This window comes from Mobula birostris, chromosome 14 (genome assembly GCF_030028105.1).
Source record: "Mobula birostris isolate sMobBir1 chromosome 14, sMobBir1.hap1, whole genome shotgun sequence".
NCBI classification, from domain to species: domain Eukaryota; kingdom Metazoa; phylum Chordata; class Chondrichthyes; order Myliobatiformes; family Myliobatidae; genus Mobula; species Mobula birostris.
In genome coordinates, this window is record NC_092383.1 from 22,867,267 (window position 1) to 22,883,392 (window position 16,126).

Sequence of the window (16,126 nt, forward strand, 5' to 3'; positions counted from 1 at the left end):
CTGATCCCTGTGGCACACCACTAGTCACAGGCCTCCACTCGGAGAAGCAATTCTCTATTACCACTCTTTGGCTTCTTCCATTGAGCCAATGTCCGATCCAATTTACCACCTCTCCATGTATACCTAGCGACTGAATTTTCCTAACTAACCTCCCATGCGGGACCTTGTCAAAGGCCTTACTGAAGTCCATATAGACAATATCCACTGCCTTCCCTTCATCCACTTTCCTGGTAACCTCCTCGAAAAACTCCAATAGATTGGTCAAACATGACCTACCACACACAAAGTCATGTTGACTCTCCCTAATAAGTCCCTGTCTATCCAAGTGCTTGTAGATTCTGTCTCTTAGTACTCCCTCCAATAACTTACCTACTACCGACATTAAACTTACCGGCCTATAATTTCCCGGATTACTTTTTGATCCTTTTTTAAACAACGGAACAACATGAGCCACTCTCCAATCCTCCGGCACCTCACCTGTAGACAGCGACATTTTAAATATTTCTGCCAGGGCCCCTGCAATTTCAACACTAGTCTCCTTCAAGGTCCGAGGGAACACCCTGTCAGTCCGGGGGATTTATCCACTTTAATTTTCCTCAAGACAGCAAGCACCTCCTCCTTTTCAATTTGTACAGTTTCCATGATCTCACTATTTGTTTCCCTTAATTCCATAGACTTCATGCCAGTTTCCTTAGTAAATAAGATCTGTTAGAAGATCTGTTATGATCTTGATAAATGATGGCATAGACTCAAGGTGTTACATAGCCTACCCCTGATCCTTTTTTTTAATGTTCTTAGAGTCATAGAACACTACATCATAGAAACAGGCCATTTGGCCCATCCACTCCATGCTGAACTATTATTTGGCCTAGTCCCATTGACCTGCACCTGGACCATAGCCCTCCATACCCCTCCCATCAAAGTTCTTATCCAAATTTCTCTCAAATGTTGAAATCGAATCCACCAGCAGCTTATTCCACACTCACATCACCCTCAGAGCAAAGAAGTTCCTCCTCAGGTTCCTCTTAAATATTTCACCTTTCACCCTTAACCTATGACCTTGTGCTTATTCTCTGGGTGTTTGGGGATTGTCAGCACCTTTCCATCACCCTCCACCCAAAACTCTAACCATCCAGCATGCACACATAATTCTCTTAAAACAATTCTAATGTTTGACGAGAATGGCAAACTAGATGGTTTGAAACTTCAACTTTAATAATGACGAGAGGGATATTTGGTGCATGCTAGAATTAATTTAAAAATGCGAGTCAGCACAAGAAGTAAATGGATCTTTTCCAACTATCATAGAGATTTGAGCTAGAGTAAATTGCATTAATCTGAAGCCTGACAGTTTTGCATGTACATTAGATGCCAAGTACAGTACCAAGATATTAACTACAGCACAGTAGCACAAAATAAATGGGAACTGATGCAGTTTAATAGAATATCTGCTGACAAGAATCATTGAAATTTTCAATGCCACACAAAAATTGATTGGTACCTCCAATAGCTTTGCACATTGCTATCAAATACAGAGGCAATGTTTATTTTCAGATTACCTAGCAGCCTTGAGCTTCCAGTCTATCAGATAGCAAACACTACAGAATCCATAAGATGGCTGTTGCTAAGGCATCAGCCTGGTTTGTTGACTCAGACTCAGCCCATTAGAAATAACACTATCAAATATTAAATTTCCCCTTAATTAGATGATTCAACATAATTTTCTTGGAAAGACACTATTTATGTTAAAGTTATAAATGGCTATTAAATTATCAGTCACTCATAAGGCTTCTAGCCTACAGATACATGTATGGATTTTCTGTCATGGTCTGGCTAAAGGTGAATATTTAATGTTCCAGGATGTGCTTTTATGCAGAAGTTACTGTTTATATAGTTTGAATCTGACTTTTCTCTGTTCTGCATACCAATTCATTTTAGTGCTTTGAATAATTAGCCTTGAAATCATAGTTATGTTTTCAGATTAACCAGTTACATTATTAAAAGTATGGGCAAACTGGCATGGATTTTTTTTCTTGTAAATGCAGGCAGTTCTGCTTGGGAGTTCCTGTATTTTGCAGTGGCAGGTGCCTGAAGGTTTCAGGACTCTCCATGTGCACCTGAAGCTCCTCATACAACTGCTAGAGTTCCACCAGCCATTTCTTGGCTGCAACTGGCTGCTGCTCTCTGCATCTCTCAGAAAAGGGGCAAGGTCTTGCTGAGGTTCCCTAGCTGGGCAATGCGCTCGCAGATCCTGTACAGGATTCATAAGCTTATTGATCAGGACCAAGCCGCAATGGGAGAGAAGAGGGAAAAATTTTTTTTTAAAGTCCTATCAAAATCATATGCGCTTCCAGCATTATTCTTAATTGTTTGCAATTGATTTAAATTGATGTTTGAATATAATTTTCATTATTTTTATGTTTTTAAATTCTGTATTTCATTTTTACAGTTTTTGCGAGTAAAGTAACATCATCAATAAATTGTATTGTGCAGCAATTTCATTACTTAAATGAATTGAAATGCTAACCCAAATTCACACAGAATATATAGATAGCTTTGGAGTGTACAATAGAATGCATGAGTCCCTCACACAATATATTGAGAGAATGGAGATGTTTGTACCGTTGAAAATATTCTGGAAATAGAGGATACAGAGGATCTCACAGAAAATATACAGGCACTGAATTCAGTCTCAAGGGAGTTCGAAGGGCCTATTGGATGGAGGGAAATTAGCCCTGAGACTCATTGCATGCTCACCAATTTGGTGGCTCCAAAGGAAGGTGATAATGTTTCATTCACAGAGGTAAAGCAGAAAATGGAGTATTATTTCAAAATGCAGCCATTTGATACAGCAGGAAGTTGCTTATTTGGCATAAAGATGAAAGAAGCAATCAGCAACCATATTGTTGGATTAAAAGGTTTATACTGACAATGTAGCTTGGGTGTATTCTTGAAAAATGTGCTGTCAACTATATTTGTGTGTGGCTTAAATGACAAACAGATTCAGACCAAGTTATGAAGCTCTACAGAACCCTGCATTCAACCTGGTTTCAATATTACAACCTCAATGGAAATGGCAGGGAAATTTGTCAGGGAATTTCATCCATCACCAGGCACAAACACGACAGTGGTTATAATGAGAAGGAAGTGAATGCTCCCTTTTTGAATCAGAGCAGATTGCATGTGCATAAATAGTGTGAATTCTTGTTGCAGATGTAACAGCAACCATTCACTGCAGGTTCATTTCTTTATAAAAAGGGAAATGTAATCTGTGTTAACAGGGTATATACCTTCAGTGGCCACTTTATTAGGTACACCTTGGAACTCCTGCTTCTGTAGCCTATTCACTTCAAGTTTTGACGGGTTGTGCATTCAGGAATGCTTTTCTGCACACCACTGTTGTAACACATGGTTACTTGAGTTTCTGTCACCTTCCTGTCAGCCTGAACCAGTCTGGCCATTCTCCTCTGACATTTCTCTCAGGACATTTTTGCCCATAGAACTGTGACTTTCTGGATGTTTTTTTTTGTTTTCCCACACCATTTTCTGTACACACTAGAGACTGTTTTGCATGAAAATCCAAGGGAATCAGCAGTTTCTGAGATACTCAAACTACTCCATCTGGCACCAACAATCATTCTACAGTCAAAATCACTTCGCTCACATTTCTTCCTCATTCTGATGTTTGGCCTGCACAACAAATGATCCTCTTGAACATGTCTGCATGCCCTTATGCACCGAGTTGCTGCCACATGATAGCCTGATTAGATATTTGCGTTAATGAGCAGGTGTAAAGGTGTACATAATAAAGTGGCTACTGTAGAGCAAAGGCACTTAAAACCAAATCCAAAACAATGAATCAAAGCAGCTCTACATGTGCAATCTCCTTGCAGAGAGAAGGTTTGTCCAACAGAAACATATAGATCATGAGTCTGCATAACAATCGGGTTTATTCTCGTAGGGCAGGAGTAGATTTGTTATAGTCATAGTCATATTTTATTGATCCCGGGGGAAATTGGTTAATATGACATCATCACTGGTGATGGGAATGGGAAGAAGCAGCAAGAGGTCACTAAAAGTGTAGATAAACAAGCAATACGTGCAAATAAATATAGACATAGTAGGAGATTTTGGGTAGAGACCTCTATAGGAGAAAACTCATCCACCTACTTATGAAAAACAGCACAATTAGTCTCAAGCCCTATTCGGGTGCGGTAGGGAATTCACAGGTCATGTATAATGGGTAACAATTAGTACTGCCAATAGTGACTGCACCAATGGAGATAAGAAGGTGAAGGCTAGCTTACAAAATTAAAGGTCAGTTTGAAAGACGCAGAGACTGCAAAAATTACTCCTGGAAACAACATTATACAAATAGAGAGAAAACTTTAAAGATACTTATGTTGGCATACATACTCATCAATGTTAATGCTAAACTGGTAAACTTCAAACAGTATTATATTGTCCAAGAAGCTAGGTGAACAGATCATCAAACAAGGTAAAGAACAGAGCCCTGTGAAAATGGATGGAAGTAGATGGCAACCTCAATTGTGGTAGCACACAATACTGACAAGAGGCTAAATTAGTTGGAAACCATAGTGACCACCGTTAGGCCGTTGATGAAGAAAAATACCCATTACAAATGTGCTGTGTCACAAAGTTACAGAACTAACAAAGGCAGACCCACATAAACAGGATGTCCAACAAGGCCATTTCAGGGAGCCCATGCTGATTTCTGACAGAAAAGCAATTTCTTATCCTGGTTGATTTGAAACAGATTGAAGGATGACATGCAGGACCATGCACCCCAGCAGAACATACTCACTTGAGGGAGTGAGATAGTGTTTATAATTCAAGATACAGATGAAGAATTAGTATTGGAAAACAGACATGCCTGTTTGAACACGTCATGAGGTGCAATGGCATGAAGCATTTATTCACTGATTCCTTGCCACACTTTTTAAATGCTGTGTTTTTGAATATTTATTAGTTTTAGTTTAAGCAAATGTAACCTTTCTTCAGAAAAAATAGTCATGATTGACTACATTGGAAGAAGCCATGAAAATCTAAGTTGCATAAAATCCCTGTGATCTTATGTGTATTTTGATTAAAATAGCTGAGGAAGATTTATCCAGCGCAGAATTTTATTGATGGACAACTATAGGCTAATGTCTGACTTGAAGGCGATTAAATATAGAATTATACTTATTGAGATTAGCATGGAATCTAGTTTGCCTAAAATGTATCAACACTCCTCTGCATTATTTTGGTTGAAGTGGATTATTTTCAAGAGAACACACTCCTCTCATTTTTAATGAAATCAATATTTGTACTTATACAAGTAATCACTAAGCAATAAAAGGAACTTGAAAGGGTTAAGTCACGGCATTTTCTAATGGAGTTCTTATCTGTTAGCTAGACCACACATAGATGTTTGATATTTAATACAATTTATGATAAGCAAATGGTAAGATTTCAATGCCTTTTGTCGTACAGTTAAATGATTAAACTCAACTGTTCTTACCTCACTATGTTATGCATTTCATTCCCCTTGAACGGGAAAGGCATTCTCATCTGTAGGTTGACTAACAAGATGACAGATAATAAATAAGATGTCATTTCTGACTGAAAGTTTCCATCTGCATCATCATTCAAGGTCTCCGCCATAGAAACAGTACAAGCTTGGGTAATATTTGAGACTTGTTTTGCAAGGTCCAGAACTTTATTTGATATCTTGCTGCAGAATACATGGTCCTTTGTCATCTCTCGATTGAATTCATACCATCCCGGTAAAAGGAGAGACAAATAATCATCCTGTGACAAAAGGCCAAAGGACACTGGACAGCGAGGCTGAAACATCCCCAGATGCTTAATGCAGAGTTCATCTAGATCCCTATCCACACCCCAGGGAAAGAGACAGGAAATTAGTAACTTGGCTGCGTCTGTGGCCACATTAACATCCATTTTTTTCACTGCTGATGCTGTAGCCTTTTTAGTGCCTTTGGGTTTTGTTTTGTGTTTGCTAATTCCAGCTCCTTCCCTCCCAAATCCACCTGCATTGTGCTCATTGTAATAGAAATGTTCACGGACCAAATCTTTTACCGAACTATTCGTCTGACAGAGATTTGTCGGTGCCTTGTTTCTTTTTAAAGACATTGGTGGTTTCTTACAGTCAACGCTAGCTGGCCTCTTTAACATCTCATGGTTTTGGACAGTACTTTGCAACTTCTGTTCCTTTTCTTGATACGAGAGCAGCTGTTCGCAAATGGTGCTGACGTCGAACAACAGCACGTGGATGGCGCCGTCACTCCATTTTGCCTTCACTGGCTGGATTGTGAATGCTTGTGGGGTGGGGTCTGGAAATGCAAACTGCAATTTAAAAGCAAAAAAAGTACTGGTTACTGAGACAAGTTCAGTTCAGTTCAGTTTCCATTTATTGTCATTTAGAAATGCATACATTAAAAAATGATACAACATTCCTCCAGAATGATATCACAAGTTCAAAACATGCACAAGGGGAAAGATATGAAGGAAAATAATGGTGTAACACATATTCACGAACTATATAGTAACTCTGTAAGTTTTGTGAAAGAAGTTTCAGCAAATGAAGATTCCTCAAGTGAGCTGTTCTATATTTGAACTCTTTTCTATGCTGAAATAGGTTATTTTAAATTGAGACATTATGACTGGCTGTAGTGGCCCAAGTTAAAGGAAGGATTGCATATTTAAATGACTGGCCAACACTCACACTTTACCACCAGTATGTTTTTGGATGAGGTACACAGACATGTTCAGATGTCCGTTAAAGTTGAGTGCAGGACAGGCACACTCAGTGACTCAGGTTAATAACTTCATCTGACAGGGAGGTAAATGTTGAACAAGGAGTCAAGGGCTTCAGCCTGGTTTTAGAAAATTGGTTAATTGGCATCTTGGTTTACCATTGCCAGAAACATGAAAGGATCTGTCGATGCTGGAAATCCAAGCAACACACACAAAACGCCGGAGGAACTCAGCAGGACAAGAGTAAACAGCTGCCGCTTCAGGGCGAGACCCTTCAGCAGGACTGGAAAGAAAGAGGAGAAGTCCTCTTTTCCATAGATGCTGCCTGTCCTGCTGAGTTCCGCCAGCATTTGGTTTATTATGGTAATACTTACCAAGGCACGCCATCAGTAAAACAAAGTAGTACAAGGAAAGGGCATGTAGAATGCAGAATAATGTGTTACAGTCACAGAGAACATACAGCGCAGGCAGACAGTAAGGTACAAGGCCATGACAAGATAGAGTGCAAGATCAAGAGTCTAGCTTTTTGTACAAGAGGTCTTTTCAAAAGTCTTCTTATAACAATAGAATAAAACAGAAAAGTGTAAAGAAATAAAAAAAAACACAAACAATTATCAGACACTAAAACAAATGCCACCTATTTTCAATTATTTCATAAGAAACATGAGTCAAGGTCTGTTTTAATGGATCAACATGGAAAATTTCGGTGCTTTTACTGAGCAATAATTTGCATCTTAGATTATATATCTGTTTTGAATATAAATTGGCTTCCATTATCGTGAGGATGGCACACTAGGAGGAACAATCAGCACAGATGCTATTCCACAGAGTTCTGTCATCAGCTTCCTAACATGTGCTCACACTTTCCCTCCAGCTATGCCGACACAATAACTTAGAGCTTCCGCCAACCCTGAGCTCACAAGAGCCATCACTTGCAAAAAGCATTACCATTGTGCTCGGATTGTAATTAACAAAGCCCTTCTGACCAAGGATGTCACTAATGAGACGAAGCGGTGAACAACTCACTGGAAAGCTCAGATCAACGCAGCATGTGTAAAAAAACACATAAACATTAACTGTTTTTTAGCATGATTCATACAATGATCTTTAGAAAAGGAAAGCTGCTTTCACTGTGCAACTTGTCAGTTTATTATCATGTTTAAATATTAGTGCTTTGTGTTTGCCTGGGGCAAAATACCAAATTTCTGAAACTAAATAAACATCGTGCAGCATTGTATAAATCACTTGACAATAAATTTGGCTTAAAAAGTCATATTGCAGAACTTAAATATACGGTAATTAAACCAGGAAAGGGTTTTCTTCTTCTGCACAATACTAATTAATTTGTTGCATAATAGTGATTAATTTCTGTCACTTGCTTTAGATAAAGCAGGACTCAGCCGAACTTTTCCTTCATTTGAAACATTCTCTCCCCTACAGCTCACGTGTAGTGTTTCTGATAAGCTTTGGCTTTGAAGCTCATTATTTTACTTTTTTCTCTATTTTCATAGCCACTTGAAACTCTTTTCAATTGCTACAATGACCATCAGTGTTAGGTAAAATACTGAATCAGTTCATTTCAGCTCAAGTTTAATTGTCACTCAACCATACACGAAAACTCATGAATACAGCCAAACCAAGGCAATATTACCATGGGGTCAAGGGGCAAACATACATTACCAACAGCCACACACAGTAAACACACACAAGATCACAATCACGTTGTAAGAGTCCCGATGCCCACCCACCCACCGCGACACCCTGGCTTGATGCCTAGCCCTCCAACATACAAGTCAGCAAACCCTTATAGAGTATCAGTAAAAATACAATGATTTTGAGTCCCCACACCCAACTCCCGCTAGGCGAATCTGCAGCTCTGAGGCCCAGTCCTTGCATGGACAAGCACATATAGAATATTGGTAAAAACACAACCACACAAATATATGTGTACGTAGTCCAGGCCCCTCAGTCCATTCGAAATCTTCAGTGGCCACAATTGTGCTATTGGTTAATGATATTGGATGACTCAATTAAGCACTTTTAATTAGGAGTGAAGTAAACAGTATGTATTACAATTTTTATTCCATTACACTTGTATCAGCCATATAACATTCACAAGTTCAAGTCCCACTCTGAGAACAGAGTTACGATAATGTGCGCTGATAAGGGGGACACGGTTGCATAATGGTTAGCACAACGCTTTACAGTACAGGTGACCCAGGTTCAATTCCCGCTGTTGCCTGTAAAGAGTTTGGACATTCTCTCCATGTCCGTGTGGGTTTCCTCTCAAGTTCAAAGACATATGGTTGGTAGGTTAATTGGTCATTGTAAGTTGTTTTGCGATTAGGCTCAGATTAAATCAGGGGATTGCTCGGTCGCGTGGCTTGAAGGGTCGAAAGGGACCATTCCTTGCAGTATCTCAATAAATAGATAAATAAACTATTCAAAGTCCTCCTGTACGTAATTTGATTCCCACTTTTTCTACACATGTTTATACATGAAAGCGCTCAAATAGCTGTGAAGCACACTATGGCATGCTGAGAAGGATATGAAGGATGCCATATAAATGTAAAACTCTCATTTTTCAAACACTACACCGGACAAATACCAGCCTTGAGAAAGGTGACCAGAAACTGATATAATAAAGTAAACATGAACGAGAGGCAATTTCTCAATATTACGAAGAAAAGCATGGTAACTAAACAAGGGTATTGCAACAAACTAGGCAAAGATAATTTGGGGCCCAATGGTCAACATACAAAGTGGGCTTCAGGTAGTGAAAAAAGATAAAAATCACGATAACTAGATTAAGGGATGAGGAAATGTAGTTTATTTCCAGAAAGGTAATAAAATGGGATGGATGTTCTTGCTTATTTGTGATCAAATATGCATAGCAAGTAGTAGTAAATTGTTAAGTATTTTATACGAATTGAGGAATAACCTTTCAGAATTAGAGCTCTAAAAACAAGAACTAAAAGCAATCAGGCTTTCAGAAAGATTTCCTGAAGAAATCAATGAGGAATTTTGAATGGCCTTGGTTAATATTTTAGGAGTTCTGTAAAAGCAAGGAACATTATAGAGTAATAAACATTGATTCGACATTCAAACAAAAAATGACACTTAAACCAAAAGATTAGGGGCCATTTGTTCTAATGTTAATATGATGCAGTGGCTCAAAAGCATTGTACTGAAAGCTATCAAGAACCAAAAATAATTGTTAATGAGATTTTCCAAGCCATTATCTCACTAAAAAATCAAGGGGTTCTTCAAAGAAATAATTCAGTTTAATGATTTATGCTATCCTGGGGGCCTCTTAATTACTTTTAAAGAAGTTCCATTCTCTTTGAATTAATGACTGATTTGGCAATCGAAAGCAAGTGCCAGTAAGTAGAAAGTTTCAAGCTGAGGTGACATGGAAGATAGCGATTAGTAGAATGTTATATTCTACTGCTGTCTGTAAGATACGGGTTAGTAGGTTAATTGGTCGTATGGACGTAATTGGGTGGCATGGACTCGTTGGGCCAGAAGATGCTGTTACTGTGCTGTGTCTCTAAGTAAATAATTAATTAACACTATTTTGAAGGCTAACGGTCAGCAGTACAGTGGAAGGAGCCAATCACATTGGTTATAAATAATAAGAGAAGGAATGCTTTTGGTAGTAATAGAACTATTCTGATGACACAAAGATTAAAAGTTTTTGATAGGCTTTGCACTGAGGATGTACCGGTAGCTTATTTGACAGATACAGGTTATATCTAGAGTAGGCAAATGTTAAAGGAATCAAGGAGTAGTTAATAATTGATTGCGAAAGATTATAGGTGAATGGTGGTGCTGACGAAAGTTGATGGCACATCACAACAGCAGTGAAATCGGAGGAAGTCTGCAGCAATGCAGGGTTCCCAGTCATCTTGGATGCCATGTCACTGGACCCTGACCCCGATCCGTCAAGGACTGTGTGTTGACGGCCCGTGCATCAGCCTCCCCATATCACATAGAGTCATGCACAGATGTTCTCCATGAAGGGAGTAACCCCTTGGGAGAACATCATACTCAACTCGAGCGATCGCACTGCGACTATAGGCAAACAATCGGAGTGGGATTGATGGGTTGTATTTATGGCATTTATTGTATTTATTAGCAAAGACCCATTGGGCTGAAGAGCCTACCTTGGACTAATAACAAAATAAGTAAGTATGATTTTAGTGGAGTTAAAATACAATACTGTAATAAATATTGAGACAGCAGACTGATCCTTTGGAACATGGTTGGACAGCTACCTTCAGGCAAGTGAAGAACACATCAGTACAAAAGTAACAATAATACTGTTTCACACCAAACCAGATATAAGTCTGGAGAATCGGAGACGTAGCGCATTATGGAATATAACACTTGTCTAGTTTTTAAGAAATTCTGATAAATTGATCGTGTGGATAGCCAGAGGCTCTTTCCCAGGGCTGAAACGGCTAACATGAGGAGGCATAGTTTTAAAGTGCCTGGAAGTAGGTACAAGGGGGATGTCAGAGGTGAGTTTTTCCACACAGAGAGTGGTGGGTGCATGGAATGCACTGCCAGCGAAGGTGGTAGAGGCAGATACAATAGGGTCTTTTAAGATACTCTTGGATAGGTACATGGAGCTTAGGAAAATAGAGGGCTATGCAGTAGAGAAATTCTATGCAGCTTCTAGAGAAGGTTACATGGTCGGCATAACATTGTGGGCCGAAGGGCCTGTAATATGCTGCAGATTTTCTATGTTTGATGTTTCTATGTTCTAAGATATGTTTACAAAGCCTGTGTGGACTTCGCAAATTCTCACTGTGATTGTGCGTTTCCTCCAAGTGTTCCCTTTTCCTACCACATCCCAAAGATCATCAGCGTAGTAGATCAGTGTAGAGTTTTCCTAGTGTTTTGGTGGGAGCTGATGGGAATGTGGGGAGGGGAGAAACAAAACAGGATCAGTGTAGACTTAGTGTAAATGGGTGCTTGGTTTTTAAAAGCTTCCCAGTCCACTTCCCACTAATTCTTGCTACATTATATGCCCTTTCCTTTGCTTTTATGCTGTCTTTGACATTTCTTGTCAACCACGGTTGCCTCATCGTCCCTTTAGAATTCTTCTTCATCTTTGGAATGTATGTATACTGCGCCTTCAAATTGCCCCGGAAACTATAAGGAATGTTCCCATGCTGTATATCCCTGCTCTTCTATAATGCTTTAAGGCAATGGACTTTCTTGTCTGCACATTTAGAATTATATTGCTAGCAACATAAAATTTGCATATTTCTAAACCAGGCAATGCAGCGGGGATTATGCCATGATAGGATTCTAGATCCCTGGTCTTATAGTTTTGTAATTAAAAAAGTTAAAGTCTGTCCCGACCCTTGTGCCCATCAGGCTGGTGCTTATGCCGGTTTCTGTGGCGTAAAGCGCCTGATAGTACGAGACTCCCCCCACCCCTCCACCTCCGATAGGACACCAGTCTATCACGAGGTTAACCCCCAGCATTTGCCTATACCCATTTTCAGCTGGGTGGACTGGAGCAGCGTGTGGTTAAGTGCCTTACTCAAGGACACAACACGCTGCCTTGGCTGAGACTCGAACCCATGACCTTCAGATCGTGAGCCCAACACCCCAACCACTTGGCCACGTGCCACACACACACATTGCAATTAAAACACAACCTTAAAAATAAAACCCTTTGATATAAAGTTATTTGCAATAAGCTTATCAAGTTTATGTGAAAGAATTTGACAATCAATTAGAAAGATAATTTTTATCCTAAAAATTGGTGAATTTTATGAAATATAATTCTGTTACTACCTAGAGGCACTTTGTGCAGGATTTCCCACCATTGAACACATCCACAAGGAGCACTGCCACAAGGAAGCAGCATCCATCATCAAGGCCCCCCACCATTGAAGCCATACTCGCTTCCCGCTACTACCATCAGGAAGGGGGTACAGAAGCCACAGGTCCCACACCATGTTCAGGAACAATTATTAATCTTTAACCATCAGACTGCTGAACTATCATGGAGAACTTCACTCACCTCAACACTGAACTGATTCCACAACCTACGGACTCACTTTCAAGGACTGTATAAGAATTTTTTATTTATCCGTTTCTTTATTTTAATGTATTTGCACAGTTTGTTTTCTTTTGTACATTGGTTGTGTTACTGTTTGTGTGCAGTTTTGCATTGATTACAGCAGATTCCGGTTATTTGGACCATCACTTAATCAGGGCAGGTGCTTTCTTGGGACAACCCTCAAAGAACAGAAACTGATTGAGAAAATAGCTGGGATTTTCTTTGTGACGCTATGCCACTTAACTGGGGCAGGAGACTGTGGCCAAACAGTTTCTAACTAGTGTCAGTCACGTGCATTGGTGTGGCTGTTAGACACTACACCGTGTTTCAAGTGAACAGTTTTTAGATAGTGTTAGTTGCATGTATTTGTGTACAAATCAACAACAGTTTTTGTCAATGATAGTTGGCAAGAAATAAGCAGTAAGGCAATTCAGAACCATTTTGCTCACTGTGGTTTTAAGCATTCAGGCTTGGAGATGCCAGAAATGGTTGGAAGTGAAGATAAAATTACTTTACTACTTCAACAAGTTATGAACTATGAAGAATTTGAGGATGTTAACAATATTCTTGAATATTACAGTGAAAACTAAGATCTGGGGAATGCAATAGTCAAAAATATTATACGAAAGCAGTCCATTATCTGCACTAGGTGTCTGTTCTGCTTTTGTTCATCTACAGTCAATCAAAAGAACACGGCAGTGTACACCAGAATTCCTCCATTAATAACCATTCGGGACTAATACACAATTTTATAGTACTATAGCTGTATTGGTAGTGTTCTCATTTGTTTTGTATTTCATTTAAATACATAATTCATTACTCATTGATGAAAGTAGAGCCGTAGATGTAGTGTATATGGATTTCAGCAAGACATTAGATAAGGTAACCCATGCAAGGTTTATTGAGAAAGTAAGGAGACATGGGATCCAAGGGGTCATTGCTTTGTGGATCCAGAAATGGCTTGCTCACAGAAGGCAAAGAGTGGTTGTAGATGGGTCATATTCTGCATGGAGGTCTGTGACCAGTGGTGTGCCTCAGGGATCTCTTCTGGGACCCCTTCTTTTTGTGATTTTTATAAATGACCTGGATAAAGAAGTGGAGGGATGGGTTAGTAAATATGCTGATGATACAAAGGTTGGGGGCGTTGTGGATAGTGTGGAGGGCTGTCAGAGGTTATAGTAGGACATCGGTAGGATGCAAAACTGGGCTGAGAAGTGGCAGATGGAGATCAACCCAGATAAATGTGAGACGGTTCATTTTGGTAGGTCAAATATGATGGCAGAATATAGCATTAATGGTAAGACTCTTGGCAGTGTGGAGGATCAGAGGGATCTAGGGGTCTGAGTCCATAGGACATTCAAAGCTGTTCGCAGGTTGACTCTGTGGTTAAGAAGGCATACGGTCCATTGGCCTTCAACAAATGTGGGATTGAGTTTAAGAGCCGAGAGGTAATGTTGCAGCTATATAGGACCCTGCTCAAACCCCACTTGGAGTACTGCGCTCAATTCTGGTCGCCTCACTACAGGAAGGACGTGGAAAACATAGAAAGGGTGCAGAGGAAATTTACTTTTTTTTTTAATTTTATTTTTATTTGGATAAGGAATTCACAAATATCATGTACTTTTTTCACACATATAACCTTTTCCATTTTTTTATATGTATCAAACTACAATTATTTATACATTCTTAAGTACACATTGAGATGATATAAAAGGAAAATAAACATTTAAATAGATAATTATGTACTGTGGTAAATCTAACCTATTAGGCTAAGTAATGGAATTAGTTGTTAAGAAAAATGGTAATAATAGTTTCCATATAACCCTTCTGGACCATTTCCACTGGTCCAAAATGTATATAAGCCTATGTATCAACCATTGTAGGTGTTTATATCCTAATTTGTTCATGCTTGCTCCTGCCCGTAGACATAATTATCCAATCCCTATGTACTTATTTACTTAATTTTTTCATTTTTTTATCCCTTTCCCAAATCTTTCCCTTTACTTGTGTTAATTCTCTATTTTCCAAAACAAAAAAAACAAACATTTAGACTAGGGGTGCTTACGTTAGCAATATTACTGTGTTGATGAGAAGAGCAGTATAAATCATTAGGAGAGTCATCTAAAGTCTGCTCGCATTGGGGTTATATATTCAATCCATTTATTCCAGATTTGATAAAATTTTTCTTTTTGAGTTCTCAGGGAGTAAGTCAACTTTTCCATTTTAAATATTTCCAAGATAATTTCGTACCAATCTTCTAATGTAGGTGGTATTGGATTTAGCCATTTTCTAGTGATTGATTTCTTACTTGCCGCTAAGAGGGCCTGCAGCAACTTTATATCTTCCTTCTGTTCAAGAAACAATACATGCCCCAAATAGAGCGTCTCAAAGTTCAGAGGTATCTGGGACCTAAGTACCTTAACTAATGTTCTATGAATACCTTCCCAAAATAGACTTAATTTAGGGCAATCCCAAAAAATATGAAAATGATTTGCCTCCTTGGAGCCGCACCTTCTCCAACACATCACATTTGTATCTTTATATTTTTCCTGATATGGGGTCTTGAAGTATCTTATAATGTTTTTCCAACAATGTTCTCTCCAAGTCAAAGAATTAGTCGAGGACCATTGAAAGCTGCAGATTTTCCCCCAAGCCTCCTCTGAAAGTACCAACCCCGCTTCTTTCTCCCACTTCTCTTTAATATACAGTGTATTTACATTTTTAGCATGGGAGAGTGCATTATATAATCGAGAAACTGATTTACTAGGTATTGAACTGCAAGCCGAATTCAGAATCTTGAAAAATTCTAATTCTACTGTTGATAGGTCTGTATATCTACAACTCTGGTTAACATAGTTTCGTACTTGAAGGTACCTAAAAAAGTCATTATGTTCTAGGCCATGTTTGTCCTGCAGGATTTGGAAACTTTGTAATACTCTTTTATCTATAAATGAGAGGTAGGTTGTAAGACCTTTCTTTATCCATTGCTCAAATCTTTTATCTCCTCTGTTGGGAAGGAATTCGGTATCATATGCACACCATCTAAAGAGTTTTAACATGTTATTAATTCCACATGAATTAACCACCTTCTGCCATACTTTTAATGTAAGATTTATCCAAGCGTTTTTAAAGAGGAGATTTACAAGGATGTTGCCTGTATTGGGGAGCATGCCTTATAAGAATAGGTTGAGTGAACGCGGCCTTTTCTCCTTGAAGTGACGGAGGGTGAAAGGTGATAGAGGTGTACAAGATAATGAGAAGCAT

General features: G+C 39.0%; 1 protein-coding gene across 7 annotated transcripts in view; it reads right to left on the reverse strand.

Moving 5' to 3' along the window:
- Positions 1-16,126, reverse strand: part of LOC140209773 (WD repeat-containing protein 72-like) — a 360,805-nt gene that overhangs the window by 147,753 nt on the left and 196,926 nt on the right. For all 7 annotated transcript variants that reach the window (XM_072278224.1, XM_072278225.1, XM_072278229.1 and 4 more), the window contains exon 15: positions 5,525-6,369. In XM_072278224.1, coding sequence (XP_072134325.1) covers positions 5,525-6,369 — 845 coding nt within the window. The remainder of the gene's footprint in view (positions 1-5,524; positions 6,370-16,126) is intronic.